The sequence below is a fragment of the Podarcis muralis genome, chromosome 12 (genome assembly GCF_964188315.1).
Source record: "Podarcis muralis chromosome 12, rPodMur119.hap1.1, whole genome shotgun sequence".
NCBI lineage: Eukaryota > Metazoa > Chordata > Lepidosauria > Squamata > Lacertidae > Podarcis > Podarcis muralis.
In genome coordinates, this window is record NC_135666.1 from 1,070,566 (window position 1) to 1,098,401 (window position 27,836).

At 46.2% G+C, this 27,836-nt stretch overlaps 3 protein-coding genes across 3 annotated transcripts in view; 1 reads left to right on the forward strand and 2 right to left on the reverse strand.

Annotated features, from left to right (window-relative positions):
* Nucleotides 1-551: 551 nt before the first annotated feature.
* On the reverse strand, nucleotides 552-4,270 carry LOC144324982 (vomeronasal type-2 receptor 26-like). Its single transcript, XM_077916665.1, has one exon. It carries the CDS (start codon nucleotides 3,919-3,921, stop codon nucleotides 2,992-2,994), a length of 930 nt encoding a protein of 309 aa, XP_077772791.1. The 5' UTR covers nucleotides 3,922-4,270; the 3' UTR covers nucleotides 552-2,991.
* An 835-nt stretch (nucleotides 4,271-5,105) lies between these two features.
* LOC144324929 (vomeronasal type-2 receptor 26-like) lies at nucleotides 5,106-12,082 on the reverse strand. The gene is made up of 3 exons (XM_077916252.1): nucleotides 11,464-12,082; nucleotides 9,709-10,521; nucleotides 5,106-5,363 (listed from the first exon to the last, which is right to left on the reverse strand). The coding sequence occupies exons 1-3, from the start codon at nucleotides 11,623-11,625 to the stop codon at nucleotides 5,106-5,108; spliced, it is 1,233 nt and encodes a 410-aa protein (XP_077772378.1). The 5' UTR covers nucleotides 11,626-12,082.
* Nucleotides 12,083-13,909: 1,827 nt separating this feature from the next.
* The window catches only part of LOC144324930 (vomeronasal type-2 receptor 26-like), a 42,406-nt gene continuing 28,479 nt past the window's right edge, over nucleotides 13,910-27,836 (forward strand). Inside the window, exons 1-2 of the mRNA XM_077916253.1 lie at nucleotides 13,910-13,916; nucleotides 15,433-15,525. Of these exons, the coding sequence (XP_077772379.1) occupies nucleotides 13,910-13,916; nucleotides 15,433-15,525 (100 nt within the window). The remainder of the gene's footprint in view (nucleotides 13,917-15,432; nucleotides 15,526-27,836) is intronic.

Below are 27,836 nucleotides of genomic sequence, written 5' to 3' on the forward strand. Positions count from 1 at the left end.
AGCCGCTTTGAGACTCCTGAAGGGGAGTGATAAAGCAGGATATCAAATCCAAACTACTACTCCTCCTCCTCCTCCTCCTCCGCCTCCTCCTCCTCCTCCTCCTCCTCTTCTTCTTCTTCTTCTTCTTCTTCTTCTTCTTCTTCTTCTTCTTCTTCTTCTTCTTCTTCTTCTTCTTCTTTAAAAGCTCCCATGGTCCTGCTCTGCCTCCACAGGGGAGAGGGCGGTTGTGCTCAGGTCCAGTCAGGGCTATCGATGGAGACATTGGGTTGTCAACTGTGAGAACAGGATGAGGAATGACAATGAGCCGTTGGCCTAAATAAGCCAGCAGACTCCTCATATTCCCAGGGCTGTTATTTCCTAGTTGCACTGCTGATATGTGAGTGCCATCAGAAGCACTATGCTGCCACCAATGGAGGAGGAAGGCACACTTGGCAAACCCTCACCATGATCAACTCCCACCCAGAAACCTATGTTCCCACAGCGGAAGGACGTGTGGATCCAGAATTGGCCTCCACAGTCACGTTAAGGCTGTGTTCATGGATGAGCATCTTACTTGGCTATGAGTGATCACCAAAGAAGAAGAAAGATCAGACGCACCATAGCCAGATGGGAAGCCCATCTCCAAAGTGGAATGTGACCCAGGCTGAACAGATAAACTGCCAACCAATGTATAAATTATGGCTGCTATATGCCCAGAATTTTGTGGACATAGTCTCCATAGAGACTCCATAGTCTCTTACAGACTCACTCTCCCATAGATTTCTGGAACTGGCATCTCCTTGTCCAGTGCTCATTAATGGTTCCTTCTCATCCTGGGGAAAGGGACACGGGGGGTGCTGCAGGTTCTGTGACCTTAAGAAGCGTCTCCACCTCCATTGTTCAGCCCAGAAACTGAGGTTCAGCTCCAAGGGCTTTCTGGCAGTTCCATCATTACAATATGTGAAGGAACAGGGAACCAGGCAGAGGGCCTTCTTGGTAGTGGCGCCCGCCCTGTGGAATGCCCTCCCAGCAGAGGTCAAGAAAATGTAACCTTCAGAAGCCGTCAGAAGGCAGCCGTGTATAGGGAAGCTTTTTAATGTGTAATGTTTTATTACGTTTTTATATATGCTGGAAGCCATGCAGGGTGGCTGGAGCAACCCAGTCATTTGGGAGGGGTACAAAGGGTACCTAGGTCTTGAGGCCCTCAAAATAAATTTTAAGCAAATTGGTGAAACAGCAAAGAGTTTATTGATTGCATACGTTCTTCCAAGAAGTGGGTGTCCAAAAGCAGGCATACCCGAAATTAGCAAAACACAAGCTTATACCCCCTTTTCCCAAGCTCAGGGTCCCTCCCCTGTTTCCCCATTGGCTGGGGACGCCCAGGGTTTACAGGCTATGGCGACCGCCTGATTAAAATACTAAAATGGCCGCCTCTATTAACATTGCCCATTACCCTTAATTCCGACAATTTCTGGTATTTGTCTTTCCCCTTATATGGTCTATGCTTTCAGCCTTTTACACGTTGCCTCAAGTGATAAAGCCACATCCTGAGCACTAGTGGGTGTAGCTGAGTTCTATAATAATAATAATAATAATAATAATAATAATAATAATAATAATAATAATAATAATTTATTTTTACCGGCCCCCAGCCATTCTACATCTACATCTGCTGACGCATACAGATAAGTTGCAAGCTGCCTTGTTTTTTTGTTGTTCTAACCATAACACTGGGCAACAATTTTTCACTTTTTGAATGTTGTCTAGATTTCTACAACCGATTTAGGGTATTTTTGCACTGCTGAATCAGGAAATGGCATCCGTTTCTCTCCATCAGGTCAGGTTTACTGTAAACTGAATGGTGGGCATTGATCAAGGTAAGTACACGTAAATTGCATGTTGCTTCACCATTTTTCAAACTTCAGGGCTTGAACTTCCGTTTCTTGGAACTCCTGGAATGCTCAGCGGCAGGGAGGTCTCTCTTCAGAGTCCAACAGTAGTCAGCCGTCATGACTGCGTCCCAGCGACCCTGATACCTGGTCTCCATCTCTTTCATGTCCTGATGGAATCTCTCCCCCTGCTCGTCACTCATTGAACCCAGGTTCTCAGGAAACCGGTCCATATGTGAAAATAGGTAGTGCATCTTGACGCTCATGTTGCAGCCCAGGTTTCTGAAAGCAGTCAGCATGTTGTTGACAAGTTCTGCGTAGTTTCTGGCCTTATTGTTGCCCATAAAGTTCTTCACTACCAGAACAAATGCCTTCCACGCTTCCAGTTCCACTTCGTTCATTGAGTTTCCGAACTCTGGATCTCTGATGAGCTGACGGATCTGAGGACCATCAAAGATGCCAGCTTTCAACTTCTCCATGGTCAATCCTGGGAAAGCCTGGCACAAGTAAGTGAAGCAGTCACCATCCTTGTCCAGAGCCTTGGTGAACTGCTTGATTAAGCCGAGCTTGATGTGCAGCGCTGGGAAGAGTATTCTGTCTCTGTCCACCAGAGGGTCATTGATGACGTTCCTTTTTTTGCAAGGCACCAATTCCTCCCGCACAGGCCAGTCCTTCTTTGTGTAATGCTGAGCACAGTCCCTACTATCCCACATGGCTTCAAACTGATCCCTTTGCGACATAATCACCCAGAACTATCGGACCTGAATACTTCTTGTCATTAAAATAATCATTTCCAATTAAAACAATTATTCGACATGGCATTTTACCCCCACCAACTTCTTCTAAAATGCTCCACACAAGCGTACATGTGAACAAAAACGTAAAAAAATGACATGTGGCCATAGCTCAAAAACTTGACCTGATTGAGCAAAACCAATGTGATTTTTGGATTTAGAGCATCAGATTCGTCCTAAATCAACTGAAAAAACGCAGACAACAAATTTGTTGTTGACCAGTGAATCCATTCTAAACATAAATTTTAATCCAAAAACAACTGTGTGTGTTTCCTTTCTGCAGTGCTGGGTAGAATCAACATGGAATACTATACAAATCCGATGCCATCTTAGGTCCTTGTTCCCAGGTGCTCCTTTGTATTCAGATCAGGCCTCAGCACAATAACGTAGCACTTGGGGAGGAAGATGCAGCCCAGAAGCCCAGCACTGGAGGCCAACATAGAGAAGATCTGCACGGCCACCATGTACTTGCCCTTGGTGCTCAGGTAGGTGGGCACAAAAGACACCCAAACACTGCAGAAGACCAGCATGCTGAAGGTGATCAGCTTGGCTTCGTTGAAGGAGCCAGGCAGCTTCCTGGCTAGGAAAGCCACCGTGAAGCAGGTGGCAGCCAGGAAGCCCAGGTAGCCGAGGGCAACATAAAACATGGCAACAGAGCCTTCATTGCATTGCAAGATGATCTCTTCAGCCTGGGAGTGCATGTCGGGCTCTGGGAATGGGGGAGAAGAGCCCAGCCAGATGGTGCAGATGAGAACTTGCACAGCAGAACAGGAGAAGACAATGGAGTTGGCCAGACTCTTCCCTAGCCATCTCCTCACCCTGTTCCCTGGCCTTGTGGCCAGGAAGGCCAGCACCACCGTGATGGTCTTGGCCAAGAGAGAAGAAACAGCAACGGAGAAGATGATGCTGAAGGCCGTTTGTCGGAGAAGGCAGGTCGCTATTCTTGGTTGCCCAATGAAGAGGAAGGAGGACAAACAGGAAAGCAGAAGGGAGGCGAGCAGGGTGTAGGAGAGGTCCCGGTTGTTGGCTTTGACTATTGGGGTTTCTTTGTATTTAATGAAGATTCCTAACACAATGCCTGCTGTAGAAGATAAGAAGAGGACAATGGAAGCTAAGGTGATCCCCAGATGGTCTTCATAAGCCAGGAAGGTGATAATCTTGGAGACACATTGATCTCTGTCCTTGTTTGGATGTTGATCTTCTGGGCATTTGGTGCAACGTTCTTCATCTGAGGAAGAGGAAAAGAGTGGCTTCAGCATCCCTTACATCCATGACCACCTGCCCTCCGGAAATAGGAATGTGTACAGAGGTAAAGAGTGGCAAGCAATTCTTTGTTCCTTTTTTGCAAAGGGCAAAAATGCTTCCTCTCTTGTAATCCTTCTCACCCACCTTCTTGGTTGGACATGGTTCCTTCCGCACATGGATCACAAGCATAGCAGCAAACAGGCTTTCCTTCTGGAACCACCTTTGCAAATCCAGGTTGACATATTTTGCTGCATCTGGAACGAGGCACAGCCTAACCATGAAGATAAGAAGGTACATGGAAAATCAATAAAAATTATGAGGGGGGGGGAGAAGGTGAATTTTGACAGTTTGGAAATGACCTAATAGGATCTCTTTTCCCCCTGACCCTGTCCACTTTTTGCACAGAAGCATCTCTTTGTTCGTTTGTTCATGCAAGTTTTATATCACACGTTTATATACAATGCAAAATGTTGGTGCTGATCTTTAAAGCCCTAAACAAACTTGGCCCTGAACGCTTGAAGGTGTGTCTCCTTCCCCTTTATCCAGCCCTGACCCTGAGGTCCAGCTCCAAGGGCCTTCTGACGGTTCCCTCCCTGTGAGAAGCGAGGTTACAGGGAACCAGGCAGAGGGCCTTCTCACTGGTGGCGACTTCCATGTGGAACAACCTCCCATCAGATGTCAAGGAAATAAGTAACTAGCTGACTTTTAGAAGGCAGTCCTAGACAGAGAAGTATTAAATATTTGAGGTTTTATTGTGCGTTTTTAGGAGGAATTAGCTGCTCCTCTTGTACCAACTCACTGTTCAGGTCTCTAATGTAGGATTCGGGTAATCTCCCACATGCCAAACCACAAGGTGCACACACCTGGTTTTAAGATTTGGGGTTTAGAGAAAAACAGCCACCAGCCTATTTTAACAGGAGATAGAGCGAGAGAGAGAGAGGAGGAAAGAGATCTGGGTGCTGCTTTCTCTCCTTCCCAGGTGAACAGACAGGGACCTGGCTGGGAAACATAGTCTGCCTTTTCTCAGGATGCCTGGGCGCTAGTGCATTCTTGAGCCTCAAGATTCCTCTCCCCTCTCAGCTGCTGTGGCAAGAAGGAGCAGCGCTGGCAGCTGAAACTGGGTGGAAAGGACACCACTGGTCCCCCTTATAAGGTCATTTTGCAGGAGTGGCTCCAGGAAGAGGATGAGCAGGATCTCCTAGCCTTCTTCCTCGGTAACATCCCCTACCTTGTGAAACTTCTCAGGCCACTCAATGGCTTCTGGGTTGATGGTGAACTTGATGCCAGTAGATGCCTCTCTCCTTATACTGCCAATCTTCACTAGAGCATGAGACTCATTGGGAAACATCACCCAATTCATGATATCAAAGTCAGGAGGCAGCTCCCAATTCTCATCCAAACATATTGTGCCCCTGGAAGTATTCAAACACTGGATTTCTTTTAAGAAAGGGTGGAGCTGGAATGACAGGGAAAACAGCAGCATTTTATTTTTCCTCACTTGGAGCAAGCGACTTTCCAAAATAAGATTAATACAAATAATAAATAAGATTAATACAAAAGTCAAAATTCCTAACAGATGCATCGGTCTACTGGAACTAGAAGAGAGAACATCATTTCCACAGGTGATGTCATGAATGAGCCAGCTCCCAGGGAAGGGTTGCAGCCAACTGAAGAAAGCAGCCAGGAAGAGAGAGGGTTAACTGCCTTGCAGGATGAGCATTGGCTAGTGCCTACTCCCCCACCCCCTTGGAATGCCAGCTGATGAGGGAATGGTGGAGAGCTGACAGGAACGTAGTCAAAGCTCGCCGGAAGCACAAACTGGCAGGAAAGAGTTAAGGGACAGCCTCTCAGAGAATGAGGAAGAGGAGGGAGCTGACTCACTCTCTCCAAGGTCTCAACGAATGGGAAGGCTTGAAGATAAGAAGGAAAACAAAAGACGTATGAAGTGAAAGTTCAGTTGCTTCTGGTCATGCCGGAAGCATTCTTCAGAAGGGTCCTCTTGACTGATGATGGCGGAGGCTGTGTTAGAGCCGTCCGGAGTTATCTGTTTGTTTTGACAATAAATCATCCTTTTTAATAAACTACGCTCACTGTGTTATCAAGCCGGGGACTGGATTCCTGACTGGTGACCCCTTTATTTCTAGTGAAGATTGATCAGATCAGAAGAATTTTTATTTGCATCAACCACAAGTCATAGCAATAAAATTGTCAGCATCGCCCTTGAGCCAATGCCACCAACTGGACTCATCCACTTCAGCCCCGACTGGGCCAGGCGAGCTGGGGTAGCACTTCCAGAGACCACCTTCTGCACAGGAACAGGTCAAAGTGCTGTGGACTCACAGCTTAGAGTTGTGAGCACCGGATTCACTTCCACAAGACAATCATCGCACACAGCGGAGTATAGCAGAGTACAGCAGAGCATAAACGACTCGGAGAGCAGCTCTGTAGAATATCTTCTTTATTCTGTCTACAACTATAATACACAACTATGTACAGAGCTAAATGAGCTCTAAACGAAAATGCTGAACTGCACTGAGTGTCTGCAGCTGCTCTTAGCAGCAACCTTATCTCTCTCTAACACGATCTCTCTCTAACACTCAGTCTCTCTCTCTCTCTCTTTGATGTGAGGCTGGAGCGGAATAAGTAGAGAGCAAAAACCGCCCCCTCCTCTCTGGAGAATCAGCAGAGAACATCAGCAGATTCTTGGATATGGGAGGGGTGAAATCTCCTCAAAAATAACAATATATACTGAAGATAGAGGTAAAAACTTTAACTAAAATAGAATGCATTTTGGGGTTTACATCAAATAATAGATCTTATTCTAATTGCCACCCATTAAAATCCTTGCAGTTATTGCTGTCACTTGATCATCTTGATCTGCTAAAAGAAAGGACACAGTAACAATGGTTGAGCGACCCGGCATGGAAAATAAAAGAGGGGTAATAACCTCACTCCTCAAATCTTTATAAAGAGTGCAAACCAGGACATGAGCCGCTGACTCAATACTGCCATCTCCCCAGGGGCATAACCATTTTTCCAGTGGAATTTTTTGAAATCGACCCTCAAGTACAGCCGAAGGCAGTATATTCAACCTTGCAAAAGTGCATCTGTCAGAGACTGCCTCCAGGTCCCAGCTCACAGAGGACCAACGCTAGCCAGCGGTAATATACAAAAGTCTTTATTAAAGTACATTATCCATTTTCAAACCCTAGCGTGCGTCTCTGCGTCTGGACACTAGACCGGCGAAGCTCCGTCTGAGTCTCCGCCCCCTGTACACCAGCTTAAGACTCTAGCCTTACTCCACCTTTTCCGTCTCTCCTTCCGCCTCTGGGTCCTACCACCCCCCAGGGTCCCTTCCTTCCTGGACGCTTCGGAGGCGGACCCTTCGGACTCTTCCCCCTCCCTTCGGCGGGCTTTAGGACCTGGCTCCCTATCCGGGCTGCTCATTGCGCCTCCCTCTTGTACATTTGAACTTGGCGCGCGCGCGCTGCCTCCGACCTTCCTTTTGACCGTTTCCTCGCTCTCTGATGCAGGCGTGGCTAACCCTGACTCATGTCCTTCCGCTGACGGAAAGCTGCCTGATGCCGATGCCTGGGACTCCTCCCCCCTACTGCTCTCCGGTGGGGAAGCTGGTCCCGATTTCCAACTGCTGCTCTCTGAGTCCCCTCTGGCCCCTCCTTCCTGAGGTGTTCCCTCTGGCAACCCCCTAGCTCTGACCACGGGAGCCCCTTTCTGTGAATCCTCCGATTCGCTGGAGAGACTTAGAGACCTCGGGCGGCTCTCATCGCTCACTTCCCCCTCGGATTCCTCCCCCTCGGTCTCTAATTCCTCCCTTTCCTGTCCCTCTGCTCCTGAGCCCCTGACAGCATCTATATTTTGGGATTGTTAAATTTTGCAAATAGGGTGCCAAATGTCAAGATGACCATGTGGAGAGTAGTCATACCATGGACAAAATTTCCTCATTGTGGCCAGATTATTCTGTCGCTCGATATCATGTAGGCCAGTGGTGGCAAACCTATGGCACGTGTGCCAGAGGGGGCACTCAGAGCCCTCTCTTTGGGAACGCACACCGTTGCCCCAGCACAGGGCCGGCAGAAGGTGAGGGTGGCACGTCAAGTCCTCAGCTCAACTTGGGCGGCCAGAGCACCATGTGTGCGGCTGGTTGGCGTAGAAAACTGCACAGCAGGAGTGGAAGGCGATGCCCATCAAGGCACTGGCTCTCTCTAAAACAGGTCGCAGCTCTTCTCTGGCCCTATTTCATTGTGCTCAATTGCGTGGAGGCTTCCAGAACATATTGTGGCAATTACTATTTTGCACGAGCAGGTTGCAAAATAGCACCAGCAATGCCTATGGTGGGGCCTCAGTTTCGGATGCTGCCCAAGTAGGACAGCATAGAGCCCATCTGCTTCAGCACCTTTAGGGCTCCTTTTGCTCAGCTGCTCTGCACAGGATGAGAAGGCACCTTTGTGGCCAGGAAGGGGCAAAGGGAAGGGGCGAGTGGGGCATTGGTCCCATTCAGATTCTTGATGCTGTCCCCACACAGGTGCTAACGTTTTCAGAGGCTGAGCGTGGATTCTGGGACTTGTGTCCGAGTAGAAGTGCCTCAGATGGGGCGTCAGGGGGTGCAAAATGGAGCCACAACCCCCAGGGTGCATGTTTTCCCTTGGGGAGCCTCTGCTGTGGGTGGGGAGGGTGCAGCAGTCTGCATGCGCTCAGAGGTGCGCTGCCGCTTTGATGAGCCACTGAGAGTTCTGGATGGGCCTTTTCTGTGGGGGTTTGTGTTATTTGGTTATATGTTATGTATTTTTTCTTCTCATTTTGTCTCTTTATGCTGTGAACTGCCCTGTGATCTTTCAACCAAGGATGGGATCATGGTGGACTGAAGGTCTTTCAATGACTCCTTGCCCGCAGAGATAGTAGCCTGGTGTTGGATGATAGCCAGACACGAGCTTGGCTGTCAGATTTCACTTCTGAAAAGAAGTTGAAATGAAGCAATTAACCTCCGGTTGCCTTGAAAAGCTGGATTGTTGTTTTCCTACCCTGTGACTCAAGTGACTGCAAACCAAGGACCATCATCTTGCCCAAACCATGCTGCTGTCCCATTATTATGGACCACAAAGACCTCCCTTTCTTAATGATCTTTGGAATGGAAGACCATATTACACCAGTCCTGAAAGACCTGCATTGGCTCCCAGTACGTTTCCGAGCACAAGTCAAAGTGTTGGTGCTGACCTTGAAAGCCCTAAGCGGCCTCAGCCCAGTAGACCTGAAGGAGCGTCTCCACCCCCATCATTCAGCCCAGACACTGAGGTCCAGCACCAAGGGTTTTATGGCAGTTCCTTCCCTGCAAGAAGTGAGGTTGCAGGGAACCAGGCAGAGGGCCTTCTCGGTGGTGGCGCCTGCCCTGTGGAACGCCCTCCCATCAGATGTCAAGGAAATAAACAAATATCTGACTTTTAGATGACATCTGAAGGTAGCCCTATTTAGGGAAGTTTTTATGGATTGCTGTTTTATCATGTTTTTGATATCCTGTTGTAAGCCGCCAAGAGTGGACAGGGTATATATTTTTTAAATTATTTTATTTTATTTTATATTTTACTTCATTTACAAGTGTTTCTGAGTCTGTCAGAAAAAACCCGAACCTTGTGAGTTAACTGTTTTCCGCACTAAAGAAGAAGCATTGAGTAAAAGCAACAAAGAGCTGGGTTCACTGTGTGGATTGAGAAACCTTTGTCTCACTCCTACTTTTATCCCACAGTTAGGACAATGGATTTCAGTTAGCAGAAGGAGGAAGGAAATACCTGCCATGGCTGAAGCCTTCCCTGTTCCCATTGGGCTCCTTCTCCCACCATCAGCACCCGCCGTGGTCTAGATGAAAACGCAGCATTTAAGGCCTGGGCTGCAGCTTGAACATTGATGTAAGTGCCATAGCTGTCCGCAGACAGGACTCTCTCAATCTCCCCTTGGGGCAAAGACTCCCGTTCCTCCTTCTCTCTGCATCTTATCCGGTCTTTCGGGGATAAGACATGCTTGGAATATGAACAGTGAAATGCTTCCCACAAAAAATAGAAAAGGTGATTGGACAGGGATTCATCGTAACCATGTTTCGTGCTCCCTATTCTGGTCTGAATTGCGAAAGAGAGAGAGCCATGAGTGTACTGGATGTACAGAGTAGGGAAAGCTAAGCTAGCGCTGATGTCCTGGAAAGCAGTTGTGATCCAGACTTTGGCCCCTATTTCCATCTCATAATACATACATAGCTGCATTATTATTAGCATTCCCACTGTATCAGTTACATAGCAAACAAATACCCCAACTTGTCTCCAGTTGAAAAAAGCTTCACTTGGGTACCTCTGTTGATATACATCATCTTCTGTTAATATTTCTGACAAGACAACGCAGATGCCTCTTCTGATCATCAGAGGTGTCATAATGCTCTCAAACCTTTCTCCACTGTCATTGTCTGAAGCCAAGAGGCCAACCCACGTCCATCCGAAATGGAGGAGCAACTCCACAATCCCCTGGAACTGACTTTCCTCCTTGGGGAGCATCTGGTAGAGGAAAGGGAACTGTGTTTTATCTTCAAGAACCTGGGCTCTGAAGCCATAACTGAGCTGGTGAGGAAAGGAAAGAGTAATTGTTTTGCTTTCAGGAAGGGAGTAGATATTTAGTAATCTGAAATGATTAATATCTAACCACAGTTGTGCTGGTGGGGCTAATGGGAGTTTTATTCTGAAACATCTGGTGGTTTCAGGAACTGTTCCGATGAGAAGAAGAGGAGGTGGAGGCCCTCAAGAGTCTTCCAGGGAGGGGGCAGAGGAAGACAGCATGGAGCCAGGTTTGTGGTGGTGGAAAAAGGACACAGCCCAGAAGAAGAAAAGAGCTGGGGAATGTTGGGAGGTGAGGAAGAAGGGCAAGGTAGCAGATTCACCAGCCCTGAAGAGAGACAGGAGTCAGATGCAGTGGAGACAAGATCAGAGCCAGTTGAGACTAGGTCCCTTGGGAGCCTGCTAGATCTTCCTCCTTCCTCTAAAACCCGGCGTTTCACCCACATCACAGAGCAGAAAACGACCCAGAGGCAGAAGGGGTCCCTTGGCCGCCACCGTAGGCAGCAGGAGGGGTCTGATATGCAGAAAGCAAGCTGGTGCAAGGGGGATTTAATTTAATTTATTATATTACATTACATTACTGTGCTGCTTTTCATTCGCAAAAATCACAAAGCGGCTCATGAACAGCAAAAACCTAATAGAACAACACCAATACAACATAAATCGTATAGAATAATTTACAAATCATCAGTAGAACAATTTTGTTCTATTAACCACTATTAGCAAAACTACTCATAAGCTAACCTGTACAGTTTCAACAAAAGTGATATTATAAGATTAACAAAATAATAAGCTATGGAAAAATATTAACACCCTTAACAAAACAGCAACTAGCAATGGACCAAGCCTGATGGCCAGCACATAGCTCAGGGTTTCCCCCCTTAACGCCCCCCAGGAGAAAGTAGAGTATCCCCCTGTGTCCCTCCCTGCCCTCTGTCCCATTCATACCTGTGGGATTTTGTAGATGCCTGACATGGTGGAAATCTCCTTTGAGATGTCAGAATCACTCCTTCCAAGAACAGCCAGAAGGGGATTCTCTTCTCCGCAGCGATAATTGGGAATGTTTCTTCCGCCGCCTGCTAGCAGCTCTAGCATGGCATCTGAAGTCATCCTGGCATCAAAATAGTTCTCATAGAGGCTGTAGCCCAGGGTGATGTTGGGTAAGAGGCTGAGATCTCGGTTGATCTCCTGGATGGTGAACAGGAAGGACAGGGTGTGCCAGTAGTACCTAGGTGTCTCACTGCAATAAGTGGATCAATTAAAAAGAGTGAAACCGCTACTCACAGTTGAATGAAAACAAACATGATATTATCCACAAAGATTAGTCTCTATTTAATTATCTTATTGCATTTATATCCGACACTTTTCTATCCATTATACAATAAAGATTAGGAGATTCGTGCTCTAATCCAGAAGTGTAGATGTACATAGTCTCTCTGCAGAGAATAAAACAGAGTAAGAAAATGAATCTCCCTCCCCCCAAATTTGTGAAATACTGGGAAGTCGCTTCAAATGTTTTGCCTGTGCTTTTGCCTCAGGGATTTGGGTCCTTCAAAGGGGGCTGTACACATTCCCCAGCTCTTATTCAGAAGGAAAAATGGGGGTCAAGTAGGGGGGGGGTGTTTTGTCCAGGGTGACCAGTGGGTTAGTTAGGAGCAATTTGAGTCCAGGATCTCAAAACATCTTTACTTAGAAGGAGGATGGGAGAGGAGGAGGAGGAGGAGGAGAATTGCTCATGTTTAAGAGATCTGACACCATAGCATGGAAGTCTCTTGGCTTTTTTTGTTTTATTTATTCATTTTGTAGAAAGCATATCTTTCCTCTAATAAACGTCACCCAGAGGATCTTAACATTTCATTCTTAAAACTGCTGCATCTCTTAAAGGCAATTCTGACTAGGCAGTTTATAAATTGTACCAATAGAATAGTAATAAATCTAATCTTGGCACCTTGGAAACTGCCTGAGTTTCATGCCAGCCTCACCTCCTTCCTGCAGGTGGGAAACTTCAGGGGATCCCTTTGATCCCTGACCAGATTCTCTTGCATTCTTCTGTCACCAACCTTTAAGATGCAGGGAACTAGGAGAGGCTTTGGGAGAAATCTTTTCCTGGACTCCAACTCCCATCATCCCCAACTATCAAGGCCAAGGGTCAGGCAGGCAAGTGGGGAGCTGTAGTCCAGCGATCTCTGGAGGACCCCCGACTCCCCAGCCTTGAGATAGGAATCTCTCCTTCAGAGATAGGGACCTGGGGTGCTTAAGGACTTTGACATACCTTTGTAAAGAATTACTTACTACGAAATATTGGTGAAGGGTGTCTGACGAAAATCAAATGGACCACGTTGCAAAATACGTTTTGGTGATATAATCCCACCAATGAGAAAGTCTCCAGGCCGGAAGTAATTGCGAGCATCAATTTTATCTCTGATCAGATTCAAGGGGCATTTTGCCTTCTGCTTCACACAAATTCCATTGCAGCAAATTAGCAGCAGGAGCAGCAGGGATCTCATCCTGGCTCTGCCTCCTTCATGTCTGTTACTCATGTCTCCTCTTACCTCCTGACCCAGCCAAGCAGAAGAATCACAAGACTCTCGCAAGACCAAAGCTGCAGTGGCTTTCCTGGGGTGGGGTGGGGGGCTTAGCTCTGGCTTCCCACATCCCTCCAGCCCTTCACCTGCTCCAAATCCCAACTCACTCTGTCTCCAACTCTTTTTCTTTTCCAGTCCAGGTACAATTAATAATGTCATGCTGTTGGTGCTTCTGATGCAATCTCCAGAAATATCTCTTGAGCTTTGAGGAGAAGAAATCACTATGATTTTGATAATTATAAGTGGAAGAAATTTCACCTAGATAACTTTCTGGCGTCTTGAATCCTCAAGCAGCAGCTGCAGAGCTGGAGGAAAACATGTTTGCAATGCTGCTCTAACATTTGGCATAAATCAAGCGGGGGGGGGAGAGTTTGGCCTGAAATTTGTGCACAGGACCTCCGGAGAGAGACCTGCACCTGGATCCGACCAAAGTCCCAACTAGTCCAACACCCTGTAGCTCACAGTGGGAAACTAGAGAAGCAGGACTGGAGGGTCCCAAGGGAGCTGCTCACACCTTCTCAAAGGATTGGGGTGCTGAAAGCTTGAAAAGGCTACAAGCCCCCAAAGTCCTGCTCTGCCTCCACAGGGGAGAGGGCTGTTGTGCTCAGGTCCAGTCAGGGCATTTCATGGAGACATTGGGTTGTTCACTGTGAGAACAGGATGAGGAATGACAATGAGCCATTGGCCTAAATGAGCCATTGGACTCCTCAGATTCCCAGGGCTGTTATTTCATAGTTGCATTTCTGATACATGAGTGCCATCAGAAGCACTGTGCTGCCCCCCCCCCCATCAGACCCTTTCATGGAACCATGGATGGTAAGAGGAAGGAATTTTGGCCAATCCTCACCGGAATCAACTCCCGCCCAGAAATCTATCTCCCCACTTTGGAAGGACGTGTGGATCCAGAATTGGCCTCCACAGTCACTTATGGACTCACTGTTAAGACCATGTTCATGGATGACCCATCTTACGTAGTTACTGTTGGGATACTGCCAGGGAGACAAAGGCCATCATGCCCCATGCAGTCTCCGGGCGATCCAGCGATCTCTCGTAGAAGCGCAGTATCAGTTAATTAGCGACATGAGCCCCAGAAATAGCTTCCCACATTCCAGAGCTCTTGCACGCTCTATCAGCAGAGTTCACACAGCGAAAGATGCACGCAGGAGAGCATTATTTACAATTTTATTCAGCGTTGGTCAGAACAAAGAAAACATGACTGCCTGCGTTGATGTCTCAGGCACAGAGAGGGAAACAAAAGCAATAGACAAACAGAAACTTCCTGTGAGCAGGAAATATGTAGGCTGTGACTCACAACAGCCTGTCCCCTTTTAAGGTGGAACGGAAATATCCTAACAGTTACAACGGATCTCCAAAGAGAGAACAGAGAAGAAGCCTGCCCATGTTTGCATCGATATGTCCTCTCAAAGTACCACATCCTGCAACAATAGCCCCCCAACAGAGGCTCGCTTCCAGGGGATATTTAGAGTTTTAAGGGCCAACATGCCATAACCACTGCTGTCAAAAGATGGTTGCAGCACAGCCCCCCGTACCTGCTCAGGGCAATTCTCAGGCCATTGTGCTGCTTTTGTGAATGGGACTCTCCACTGTGTCAATGGCACACTGCGGGCAATCTTGTCATGCATCATGGGAACCCTGGTCTGCCATGAACCCCCAAGCACACACTCACGGAGGCTCCTCCTCCTCAGCAGAAAGGTCCAGAAGAGTTTTTCTTCATGGTGGCAGTTGACAATGGACATAGCAATGTTTTCCCATCCTATTGGTTACCGTATTTTTCGCTCTATAAGACACACTTTTTCTCTCCTAAAAAGTAAGGGGAAATGTGTGTGCGTCTTATGGAGTGAATGCAGGCTGCGCAGCTATCCCAGAAGCCAGAAGAAGAAGAGGGGTTGCTGTGCAGCGATCCCTCTTGCTGTTCTGGCTTCAGGGATAGCTGTGCAAAGCCTCTTCAGGGCAGTGGGAGCGTTCCTCCCACTGCCCTGAAGAGGCTTTGCGTCGCTTTCACTGAAGCCAGAAGAGCAAGAGGGATCGCTGTACAGCAATCTCTCTTGCTGTTCTGGCTTCTGGGATTCAGAATATATTGTTTTCTTGTTTTCCTCCTCCAAAAACAAGGTGCGTCTTATGGTCAGGTGCGTCTTATAGAGCGAAAAATACGGTACTTGTGTTGTCATTCAAATGGAACTTGTGAGACTTCCGGTTTGGATCGCCCGCAGTATGGGTGCGCGGAGAAGCTTCTCCGAACTGCATAGGGGGTTTTGAGGGGGCTACGCAAAGGCACTGCGACCCCCGGAACCTCAAGGGGGGCCCCCTTGAGGGAAGCGCAACCGGCAGCGTCGGAGGGACCCCTTCTTGAGCCTTCTCTATTTCGGAGAGGACTCAGGAGTGTCGGATCGAGAGACGCACTATGGTAAGCTCTGCGAACCCCATGCAGTAATGCCTCGAGCCCCAGCTGAATAGTGGCGACAAATCTCCGTAACTTTAAGAATAACCGCCTTTTGGGTAGCCAAACAGTTGTTAAATTTGAAAATCTGAAGAATGGAGCCCAAGGCGTGTTGGATTTAACCTGACTAAACTAAGGAGCCCGACCTGTATTTCGGAGCCAAGATGGCGCTGGGACGCTAATCGGGAGAGGAAACAAAGAAACTTTTACTTACCCGCTGTAGAAACAAAGAAGAGAAGTCCCCGCTGGGAGTTTCACGGGGCAAAGTATCCAAGACAGAAAGAGTTTATTTGGAAAGGAGACCTTAGAGACTTTGTATTAAATAGATCGCTAACGGCAAGTTTGGAGAGAGATTAAAGGGAGTCTTGGAAGAAGAAGAGGGATAAGGAGGCGACAGTGAGAGTCGGAGAGGAGGGAGAAGGAGGGGGAGAGGTGAAGAGCCCTGAAACACGGAAGAGACGAGTCCTGCCCCCCTCCTTAATACCTCCAACTGCCCGCGGGTCCTTGACAGCGGAGATAAATAAAACAACCTTTGCTGACTTGGAGCCTCCATTCCCCCCCCCCCCTCTTCTTCTGATTTTCTCTCCATTTCGTACTTTTCGGCTTTTCGGCTTTTGCCGGTTTTCGTAGCTCTCGCAACTTGCCGAGTGGGGGAGGAAAACTTTGTGTGAGCTGGAGCACGTACGCCAGTTTTTACCTCCATTAGGGCTGCAATTAAGCAGATATTGCGAAACCTGGCTTGGAAACCCGGCGCGACTTTGAGACTTGGCTGGACCTCGACAGACCAAATTACTGCTTAGACTTAATTTCAAATAGATTTAAAGACGCGATTCCGCCTAGCTCTGTTTAATTTGAAGAACACCTTCTTTCTTTCGCCTTTCACCTTCTCCAGCTGGAAGCTAGGAGCGAAACCTAGCCACCTTCCCTTCCTCTATAGACTATTAAAACCTCGTAGAAAGACTCCGAAACTCATAGCACCACCTTACCCTTTGCCTCCCTTCTCTCCTCCCGCGCCTACCCCCCCTTCCCTTCCCCCCTCCATCACTGGTTCGCAATCCGGGCAGCCCCCACGGAGACATCAATCTATACAAGGTCGGAACGAACTTTGGATTGGGTCAAACAAGTGGCCGAAGCCAGACTTGAAGAAAGAATCTTAAACCTTCCCTCCTTTCTTAGGTCGCTGGATCTTCTCTACCCCTTTCTTGTCCCCCCTCTTTTTTTCAGTCCTCTCCCCGTTTTATCCCCCTCCCTCTTTCGATTTTCCTCTATTTTCTTTTCTTTTTTTCCCTTTTTATTGAATTTTACAATAGTGTTCTGACTTGTCCAAGGAACAGGCCGAATCCCCCTCTAGAGTGTGCGCCCCCTAGGGGTGAGCAAAAAGAAACATTAGTTTGTTTATCTTTAAGGTTTGGGGGAAGAGGATCGGAATAGATCGAGATGGCGGGGAGGGACGGGAAAAAGTCGGTGGGAACACCAATAGAGAGGAAAACGTCAAGACAAGAGGAAATAAGGGATTTGGACGCTTTATGGTTGAAAATAAAAGAAGAATTTAGACAGAACGAAATCCATATGGGGAAAAAGTTAGAAGAGATGCAAGAATCTTTTGATAAAAAAATAGAGGGGGTGGTAGGGGAACTTTCAAATAAAATTAAAGACCTAACGGGCCGAACAAAGTCCGTAGAGGACGCAAACAAGAGAACACAGAAAGAAATGAAAGACCATAGAAGAGAGGTAGAAAAAATTAAAGAGAATTTTGAAGAACTAAATAAAAGCCAAGACCAAGTCTTAGATAACTTAGCCATGATGGAAATGAAGCAAAAGCAGCTAAATTTGAAATTTAGAGGAATAGGGGAAGTAAGGGACGAGGATATAAAAGAAAAAATGATAAAAGAACTGGCAAGGTGGCTAGCACTGAGAGAAGAGGAAGTTGCCCAAACTATAGAAAATGCCTTTAGAATAAAAACAAGATCGAAGCAAAACAAACAGAAAAAGATTCCAGGAGACTGTCTAGTGTTTTTCAGATCGATAGAGATGAGAAACACAATTTTGAGAGAAAGCTATCAGAGGAAATTAATGATTGATGGGAAACCAATTATTGTCTTTAAGGAAATACCAATTAGGCTCCTTCGCAAGAGAGAGGGCTACAAACAGATAGTCAACACTTTGAAAAAGAACGGCATACGGCATAGATGGGAATTCCCCGAAGGAATCTCTTTTTTTTACAAAGGAAAAAAGTTCAAAATAACAGAGATTCAGGAAGTCAGTAAATTCCTTCGCAGATACGAAAAAGAGCTAGGGGGGATGATGGAGAGACATGGGGGAGGGGGCCGTGAGAGGGAGGGGGAGGGGGGAGCGGGGGGGGTCGGGGGAGGAGGGGGGAGGGGGAGAGGGAGAGGAGGAGGATAAAGAGGAGGAGGCGAAGGAGGGAGAGACAGAGGAGGAACAGGAGGAAGTAGAGAATTAAAACACTCGAATCTAAATCGGCTAAAACTCAAAACCTAAGCCGATAAATTACTGACTTGTTAACTGATAAAAGCAATAATGAATCTTAAAATTTTAACATGGAATGTAAATGGTCTGAATGAAAAAACGAAAAGGAATAAAATTGTAAATGTGTTGAAGAAGAAAAAATTGGATGTAATCTGTATACAAGAGACTCATGTAGCCAAAAAGCATAAACATGTATTAGTAAATAAGAACCTGGGAATAGAATTCATAAACTCTGGGAGAGAGAAAAAAAGGGGAGTGGCAACGTATGTCAACGAAAAATGGGAACCTAAACTGATCTATAAGGACGAAGAAGGAAGGATATTGGGGGTTCAAATAAGCTTTCAAGGAGAAAAGATCGACGTAGTAAACATTTATGCCCCAAATACAAATAAATCAGAGTTCTATAAAAAATTGGAACAAGTGTTACTAGAATTAGGAAATAACAAGACGATATTATTGGGAGACTTTAATGCAGTGCCGACATTAGAAATGGACAGACAGACAGAAAAGAGAAAACGAAAACAAGGAAAGTTACCGGAATCATTTCAAGAATTGGAGGAGAACATGGACCTAACGGATGTATGGAGACATATGCATCCAATAGAAAAACAGTTCACCTTCTTCTCAGAAGCACATAAAAGCTGGGGAAGAATAGATCAAATATGGGCCTCAAGAGAAATTACCCTAAGAGTGATAAAATGTGAAATCCAACCGAGAACTTTCTCCGACCATAATTCAATAACTTTAGAAATAAAAGGAGAATTAAAGGGAGGCTTCAGATGGAGACTGAATGATTCTCTGTTGGACAACGAGGAGGTCATTGAAAAAGCTAGAGCCACATTAAAAGAATATTGGGACTTGAACCTCAATAAAGGAACAAAAATAGAAACAGTCTGGGACGCCAGTAAGGCGGTTTTAAGAGGTTTCTTCATCCAGCAAAACAATTACAAGAAAAAAATAAGGCAGCAAAAGACAGATGAAATACTTAACAAGTTAAGGGAGCATGAGAGGAAATTGTTAGAACACCCGAAAGATGAGCAAAGCTTACAATCAATAAAATACTACAAAGACAATACTCAATACTAACGAACCAAGAAATAGAATGGAAACTCAAGCTAATGAAGCAGAGATATTTTGAATCGGCGAACAAAACCGGAAAATTCCTAGCCTGGCAATTGAGGAAAAGACAGAAGCAGAACGTCATAAATAAAATAATGGTAGAAGAAGAATTAATAGTAGACCCAAAAAAAATACAAAAAAATTTTCTCAAATTCTATGAGGAGTTATATAAAAAAGGAGAAGAAGACCCAGATCAAATAGAAAAATATTTAGAGAACTGCACAGGGAAAACTATTACAGAAGAAGAAAGAATACAACTAAATAGCCCTATTAGGATCGAGGAGATTGAGAATGCGGTAAAAAAAATGAAATTGGGGAAAGCACCAGGCCCGGATGGGTTATCGGCCAAATATTACAAAGTTTTGGGAGGTCAATTAGCACAAGCACTCTGCGAAACCATGAATAGCATCCTAAGAGGAGGGAAAATACCCGATTCATGGAAGGAAGCCTTTATAACTGTAATCCTTAAACCAGATACGGATAAATTGAACATGAAGAACTACAGGCCAATATCGCTGTTAAATAACGATTATAAAATATATGCGGATATAATGGCCAACAGATTGAAAAAATGTTTAACAAAGTTAATCCACAAAGACCAAGCGGGTTTCCTCCCAAACAGATACCTGAAAGATAATGTGAGGCACGTCATTAATTTAATTGAATATTTGGAGCTTAACAACAACATACCGGCGTCCCTGATTTTTATAGACGCAGAAAAGGCGTTCGACAACGTCTCCTGGAGGTTTCTACTAAAATCGATGGAAAAGGCAGGGATCGAGGGTGAATACTTGAAAGGTATACAAGCAATATACTCAAACCAACACGCCAAATTGATAATAAACAACAACCTCACGAACAGATTTAAAATAGAGAAAGGAACAAGGCAGGGATGCCCCCTCTCCCCGCTCTTGTTCATCTTAGCTTTGGAAGTCCTGGCGAATAAAATAAGGTCAGAAATGGAGATAAAAGGGATTAAAATAGGATTTAAAGAGTATAAATTAAAAGCTTATGCGGACGACCTGATGCTATCCCTAGAAGAGCCGCAAGAAAGCATGGGCAAAGTATTAGAGATCATGGAGGAGTATGGCAAAATATCGGGTTTCAAGTTGAATAAAACCAAAACAAAAATGTTGACGAAGAACCTGAGTAACGACGCGAAGGAGAGACTAGAGAGACAATATGGAATCAAAGTGGCTAAGAGATTAAAATATTTAGGAATCTGGCTTACACACAAAAATATAAACCTAATTGAAGACAACTACACGCCAACATGGAATAAAGTGAAAAAGGACTTGGATGTCTGGAATAGAGTGAATCTTTCGTGGCTAGGCAGGATGGAAGTGATAAAAATGAACATACTCCCTAGGATGCTGTTCCTATTTCAAAATATACCTATCATCAGAGGGACTAAAGTATTTAAGAACTGGCAGAAGACCCTTTCAAGATTCATATGGCAAGGAAGAAGGCCAAGGATCAGATATAAATTACTAACAGATCGAAAGGAGAGAGGAGGACTGGCAGTTCCTGATCTAAAATTATACTTCGAAGCGGCTTGTCTCTGCTGGGTAAAAGACTGGATAACCTTAGAAGACACGGACTTATTAGACCTGGAAGGGGCTGATAATAGATTTAACTGGCATGCCTACCTCTGGTCTAATAAAGAAAAAGTACACAAAGGGTTCTCGAGCCATATTATTAGAGGACCTCTGTATGAAGTCTGGGAAAAAAATAAGAAACTGCTGGAATGGAGAACACCTTGGTGGCTATCCCCAACAGATATCGTGTCCATAAAAAGAAGGAACATGGAAGAGCGGAAACTGACATACGAAGATCTATTAGTAAGATCCCAAGACAGCTGGAAGTTAAGACCATATGAAGAATTAAAGGAGAAGTTGGAGGGCTGGCTACAGTATCATCAAATCAATGCAAAATGGACAGAAGATAAAAAAACAGGAATGAATGAAAAGAAGTCCAAATTTCAAATTGAAGTAATCGAAAGTAAATCAAAGGTATTATCTAAGATGTACAATATACTATTGGAATGGGAAACAAAAGATGAAGAGATCAAAGAAGTTATGGTTAAATGGGCGATAGATTTGGGGCACACCATAGAATACGAAAAATGGTCAAAATTGTGGAATGAAGGATTAAAATTTACGGCAAGCGCGGCAATTAGGGAAAATTTGGAAAAGATGATTTATAGATGGTACCTAACACCAGAAAAATTGAGTAGAATGTACAAGACCGCAGACAAGGCCTGCTGGAAATGTAAAATAAAAGAGGGTAATTTTATACATATGTGGTGGACATGCGATGAAATCAAAAAGTTTTGGGACCAGATATATAATGAGCTAAAAAAGATATTTAGATACACATTCCCCAAAAACCCAGAGGCCTTTCTGCTAGGGATGGTTGGGAAAGAAATCCAGGACAAAGATAAAACTCTATTTCAATATTCAACAGCAGCGGCCAGGATGCTAATCGCTCAAAATTGGAAAAGCACAAATCTTCCAACGTTGAGGGATTGGCAATTAAAATTATACGACTTTATTGAACTGGCAAAGATGACACAAAGGATTAGAAATCACAGAAATACAAAGATAAAAGAGGATTGGAACAAGTTTATGGTTTATTTTGAAGGCAATTTTAAAAACTTACCAAATACAGCAGGTTTGTTATAAAATCTCCGATGTGTAAGTTAGGAAAAAATCTTTTGTATACCAGCGGAAAAATGAAACTACTGAAAGTAAATACCCGTAATCAGTAGGGAAGGAAGGTATGGTTTTTATGTTTTTTGGTTGTAGTTTTTTTTTCTTGTCTTTTCTTCTTATTTCTTTTTTTTTTCTTTTTTCACTCTTTTTTCACTTTTTCTTGATAACTTGAATGTGTTTGTTCTTTTTTTTTGTGTGATAACAAGGAATTCAATAAAAAGAAATTAAAAAAAAAATCAAATGGAACTTGTGATAACTGTTCAGAACCTCAATGCATTACGAAAACTCTGTCTGGAAAGGTGTAAGCCCTGCAATTCACAACTGACTTGACTGACATGCAATTTCTAACCTGTTTGACCTGCTGCAGCCCCTCCTAACGTGTGATGTTCTTTTTATGTTTGCATACACACCACTGACATTTGTGGGATGGGACTTCTTACCATTTTTGTGCCAAATGTAAATTTTTAAAAAGCTAAAAAAGCATTGTCTGGGGGTTTGCCTTTCTTTCTTTTCAAAGAGGTCAAGTCTTTGTCGTAACAAATAAATGACCAACGTACCCCAAGCACGGGAATGGCTATGATCAGTCCAATTAATCTTAATTTAGAAGCATATTTGGAGAGCGGTGTTAGTATTTTCATTCTCCTATTGCTGGGTCACATGATCCCATGTTTACATTCCTTACCATTGTATGTGTGGGAACGGAAGTATGACTGAAAAACTTCCACTCTTTGTTCTTCTCTCTCTGACTGAGAGGATGTTTGTGTGAGGTGCTGCTGGCACTGCTAGTCATGTTTATTTACTTAATTTGCTGTAAATAAAAAAAATACTCAATGCCACATATCTGGACAGCCTGGCTTTTTGCTGACTCTGCTGTTAGCATGCACACAGGTCCATTGGATGTGTGTCGCTGGATGTACGGGGCCACTGCCAAATTTGTGTCCTGATAAGCGGTTCTCACACACAACCATTACACACAAAAGATGTCCTAATCTGACTCCTCCCAGCTACACCCCCAACAGGATTGGCACCAGAAGCCTTTACGCCTGCTTTTGTGTTTATGTTCTTCCTGGAGGGGTGCCCAACGGCAATGCTTCATCACTGTCACTAGATAGTGCTTCCGGAGTTATCTGACCCATTGGCAGACTGCCCTTGTCTGGGCTGTCTTCCAGCCTTCCCCCTCCCACTGATATCAGAGTGCCAGGTCTAGAAGGGGAGGCGGGTTGCAGCTGCAGGGTGTTAGCTAGGTAAGTCGAGCCTTCTGCCTCATCCACAAGCTCACTCTCCGATCCTGTCTCGCTTACTGTGTCCTGGGGAGCCAGGTTTCTGACACCACTCCCCCCTCCAAGGCTCTCCTCGTTGTCTTCCTACCTCTACCCACTGGGTCTAGGCCTGTCGGGGTAGTTGCGGTGACACTCCCTTTGCAACTCAGGAGCATGGGCATCTGTAGTGAACTCCCAAGATCTCTTGGAATGGCCGTACCCTTCCCACTCTATCAGATCCTGTAACCTCCTTCTGTTCCAATGAGAGTCTGAAATCTGTGCCACTTCAAACTCCTCTTCTCCCTCCACTATCACTGGGGGAGAGGGTGCTTCTCTAAGGGTTTGGTAAGGGTGAGGAGAAACCACTGGGGATACCAATGCCCTGTGAAACACAGGGTGTATCTTCATGGAAGTTGGCAACCTGAGTCAGAACGTTACAGGGTTGCTCTGTTCTATCACTTCAAAGGTCCCCACCCACTGAGGATCCAACTTCCGACACCTACCCTTCTGGGGCAGGTCTTTTGTGGATAGCCACACCTTGTCTCCCACCCTTATCTCTGCACCCTGCTGCCTGTGCTTATCTGCCCCTCTCTTGTACACTTCCTTACTCAAGTCCAACTTAAAGTATCCAACTTAAACAAGCTCCCTTAAACTATGCAGCGCTTTCATCTCCTGCACAAATTCCTCAGCTGCAGGCACCAACAGTCTGTCCTCTGGTGAAGGACTGGTGAAGAAGGTAGTTTGGTGAGTCGACGCATGCAGGGCAAACTCCGCCAAAGGCAGTTGGGACACCCAATCATCTTGCTGATAGTTCACATAGCACCACAGGTGCAGTTGCAACATGGCGTTAGTCCTTTCTGATTCCCCGTTCATCTATGGGTGCCTTGCCAAAGCGAGACACACCTCTACCTTGAGCAATTGCATAAGTCTTCCAAAATCGTGAGGTGAACTCGTCACTTGGTAGCTGGTTTTATACTGTCCAAAATGTCCAGCTGTAGGGTTATCATGGCACTGCCATAGGACCTCGGCTTGCAGTTCCCCTCTGGGACCTAGAGTGCCTCTCCCTTATACATCAAGCCATCTTTCTACTCGAACCCTTCAGCACTGCCTGCATCCCTAAGCAGTGCCTCTAGCTTGGCTTTAGCGAACTCATCTTCAGCCGTCTCCTGTTGGAACTCAGTCATCTCTGCCACCATGACAGCCGCTAACTGCAGCTGCTCTGGCTTCAGGATATGGCAACACACAGGAGCCGGCTCTCCTCCTTGATACTCCAGCTTCCTGGAAAGGGCATCTGCTCCCTGGTTCTGACTGCCGGCTACATATTGCACTCTGAAGTCAAACCTGGCAAAGAACTGCGCCCACTAGATTTGCCTTTAGTTGAGGTGCCTCACTGTTTGCCAAAACTCTAGGCTTTGGTGGTGAGTGCGTACTTCTACCTGGTGCTGTGCACCCTCCAGGAAATGACTCCACACCTCAAATGTGTCTCTGATAGCCAACAGCTCTTTCTCCCAGATGATGTAGTTTTGCTCAGAAAAAGTTAACTTCCTGGAATGGAATGGAATGGTCATGCCTTTTGGGTTGCAGTCGGGGACAGTGATGTTCCAGGCATTCATCAGCCAAGTGTTAGGGAGCCTGGTGGATCAGTATGTGGTGACTTACCTCGATGACCTTCTTATCTACTCAGAGAGCCCAGAACAGCATGTGCAGCATGTGGCGGAGGTGCTACAGAGGTTGAGAGAGCACCGACTTTACGCAAAGTTGAAGAAGTGTCAGTTTCACATCACAGAAGTAGAGTTTCTGGGTTATTGTATAATGCTGGGAAGAGTTCGCATGGATCTGGCCAGAGTGTAGGCAGTGGTGTCATGGAAGGAGCGCAAAAACAAGAAGGATGTGTAAAGGTTTCTGGGGTTCGCGAACTACTATTGCAAGTTCGTGGTCAGGTACTCCAGGCTCATGGTGCCCATCACTGACTTCTTGAGGGGAAAGAAACTCTTTCTGTGGACAGCAGAGGCCCAGCAAGCATTTGAGCAACTCAAGGCTATGTTTGCCGCAGAGGAGCACCTAGACCACAATGGTGGTGGAGAACGATGCCTCTGATAGGGCACTGGGAGCTGTGCTGCTTCAAGAAGACCAGAATGGCAATCTTGTGAGGGGAATCAGAGCCTGGACTGTCTCTGGAATGTAAACAGAGCCTTGTGACTCTAAGCAGCTGCTCAGTGGCAAACAGAAACTGACAGGGCACACACTGTGTTTTACTCTGCTATGGTCTGGAGGAGCAGAGCTGCGCAATGGAAGCCTGCCAGACCTGAACTTCACAGGTTATGGACTAGTCACGTTCCAAAGGTGATGGAGCCCCAGTGCCGCCTGTGCTGTGCCTGTGTGCAAGAAGAGCTGCAGAGCAGTCCAGCTGGAGACCCTGCCACGCTGCGTGTGTAGGCATGGCAGTGAACTCGCTGGTGAAGGAAGGAGCTTGCTGAAGGAAGCATCTTCTCGGGACTGGCTGGCAACAGTGTGAGTACTAAGCCCCGGGGGAGGATATGGCAGAGCTTCAGGAGATCTTCAATGTCCCATTTGAGAGGCTTAATGGGCACAACTGGGAGGACAGATCCCAAAGAGTGAGGGCATGGCTCACAGGGAAGGGCTGTGGGGCTGTACGCAAAATGAGCCCATGCCTGCAGCTGCTGGGGCTGAGGAAACACCAGAGAACGATGGGTCTTTTAGTGCTTGCTTTGGATTCTTCCCAATTGCCTCACGTTGATGGGTTGTGCACTTCCAAAGCTATCTGGGAGGCTTTAGAACTCATGCACCAACGCACGACAGCAGGCGCCAAGATTCATGTGACGAGGAATCTTTTTGAGATGAAATTGGTGCCGGGTGTGTGTGTGAGAGAGAGAGCCCGTATCATCCAAATGCTGGCTACGTTCAACAGGCCCAGGCAGCTGAATGTCCCTCTTTCTGAGGAGCTTAAGGTCTATATTCTCTTGAGCTCATTGAACAGGAGCTATGAGACTCTGTGTTTAACCTGGGAATCTATGCCTATGCAACAGCTGGATCTGGAGTTTGTCTCAGGAAGGCTTTGCGATGAGGAGCTACGTCGGCAGAAATCTGGGGTTCGAGTAGGCCCAGGCTGTGCTGCTTCCAAGAGTGGGGGTGCAGGGAGAAGTGAAGAAACAGTGAAAGCTTTTTCCTCTCGCCAATGTTTCCGGTGCGGATCTGAGAGCCATCTGGTCCAGCATTGTCCAGTGGAGGCGCCATCCATGGCCATCTCCCGTGGCAACCAGATAATGGCCGGGAGCCAGCATGGGAAAGCAAGCAAAGGTCCCTAGGGAACTTGCAGAGACATGAGTTCACAGCACCTGGCTGCTTCCATGGCAACCGTAAAGGACAGCAACCAGGACCATGTGCTGAGCTGGGTTATTGACAGTGGGGCTTCGCATCACCAAGTGCCATCTGGTGGTTTTTTGCGTAACTGCATGGCTGTGAAATCTGGGAAGTCTGTTTTTCTTGCAGATGGATCCAAACGCAAACTAACTTTGTCTGGCTGTGTTTTGTTCTCTAACAGGAGGAGATTCGAGCATATGTCATTCCAGAAATGCAGTGTTGTTTGTTATCTGTTTCCACTCTTGTTGCTGATGGTTACAAAGTGTGTTTTTTTAGAATAATATGTGTCTCGTTTCCAGAGGTGGGCGACATCTGGTCAGTGGTCAAACAAGCTCGAGAATGGGGCATGTGAACTGGGGATACGTGAAGAAGATCCCAGGATGCACTGAGGGGTGCAAGATGAAGGCATGTGACAAATTTCTTGATTGCAGGGCTTGCAAGAAAGCCAAGGTTCAAACATGCAGTTATCCTAGCTCTGACAGGGTAACCACCAAACCTTTTGAGCTAGTCCATGCAGACTTGTGTGGCCCTATGCCAGTGTCCAGTCTGGGTGGGGCCAAATTTGCTCTTTCTCTGGTGGATGATTTCTCGAGAAATGGCTGGGTTTTCACACTAAAGCACAAAGGAGGGGCTGCTGCTTTGGTGAAAGACTGGATCACAGCTGTTGAACTACAGTTCCAGTTGCGGGTCAAGATCTTTCAATCAGATCACAGTGGATAATTCACTGGGTCTGTGCTGCAGACCTTCTTCCGCCAGAAGGGGATACGCCACAGGTTGACTGTTCCGCATTCTCCTCAGGAGAATGGAGTTGCAGAACGCAGGAACAGGATGCTTCAGGAGTTGACAGAAGCGATGCTTTATGATGCAGGCCTTCCCCAGAGGTTTTGGGGGGAAGCGTGGAAGTCCGCTTCTTTCACTCTGAACCGTTCTTACAGTTCTGTTGTAGGGTAAGAAGCCCAAAGTGCATTTCTCCCATCTTTGGTTGCGAGGCTTGGGTCCTTGTGCCAAAGGCCAAGCGCCGAAAGGGTGGCCCTAGGTTCCAAAAGATGATCTTCTGTGGGTATGAGCCAGGGACCAAGGGGTGGGGATTTGCCTATCCAGAAGGCAATCAGTCCAGGGTTCTAGTCAACAGGAGTGCTGAGTTCTGTGAGTAGAGTGGGTGGACACGCATACATGGGGACCCAGATGTTCTTTCAGAGAGTCTGCTTGACTCTACTGATGAGAAAGAGGTAGAAACTGATCCTGCTGCTGAGGCTGAGTCCCGACCCAGAGCAAGAACAGGAAAGGGCATCTCCTAAAGTGAAGCTAAAGCTGA

Excerpts from the sequence above, each read along its gene's own strand:
- LOC144324982 (XM_077916665.1), bottom strand. The coding sequence starts at position 3,921 with ATGCTGAAGCCACTCTTTTCCTCTTCCTCAGATGAAGAACGTTGCACC.
- LOC144324929 (XM_077916252.1), bottom strand. The coding sequence starts at position 11,625 with ATGACTTCAGATGCCATGCTAGAGCTGCTAGCAGGCGGCGGAAGAAAC. Across the intron at positions 10,522-11,463 it reads GCATCTACAAAATCCCACAG|CTCAGTTATGGCTTCAGAGC; the intron begins GTATGAATGGGA and ends TTTCCTCACCAG. Across the intron at positions 5,364-9,708 it reads GAAGGCTTCAGCCATGGCAG|CTCCACCCTTTCTTAAAAGA; the intron begins GTATTTCCTTCC and ends CTGTCATTCCAG.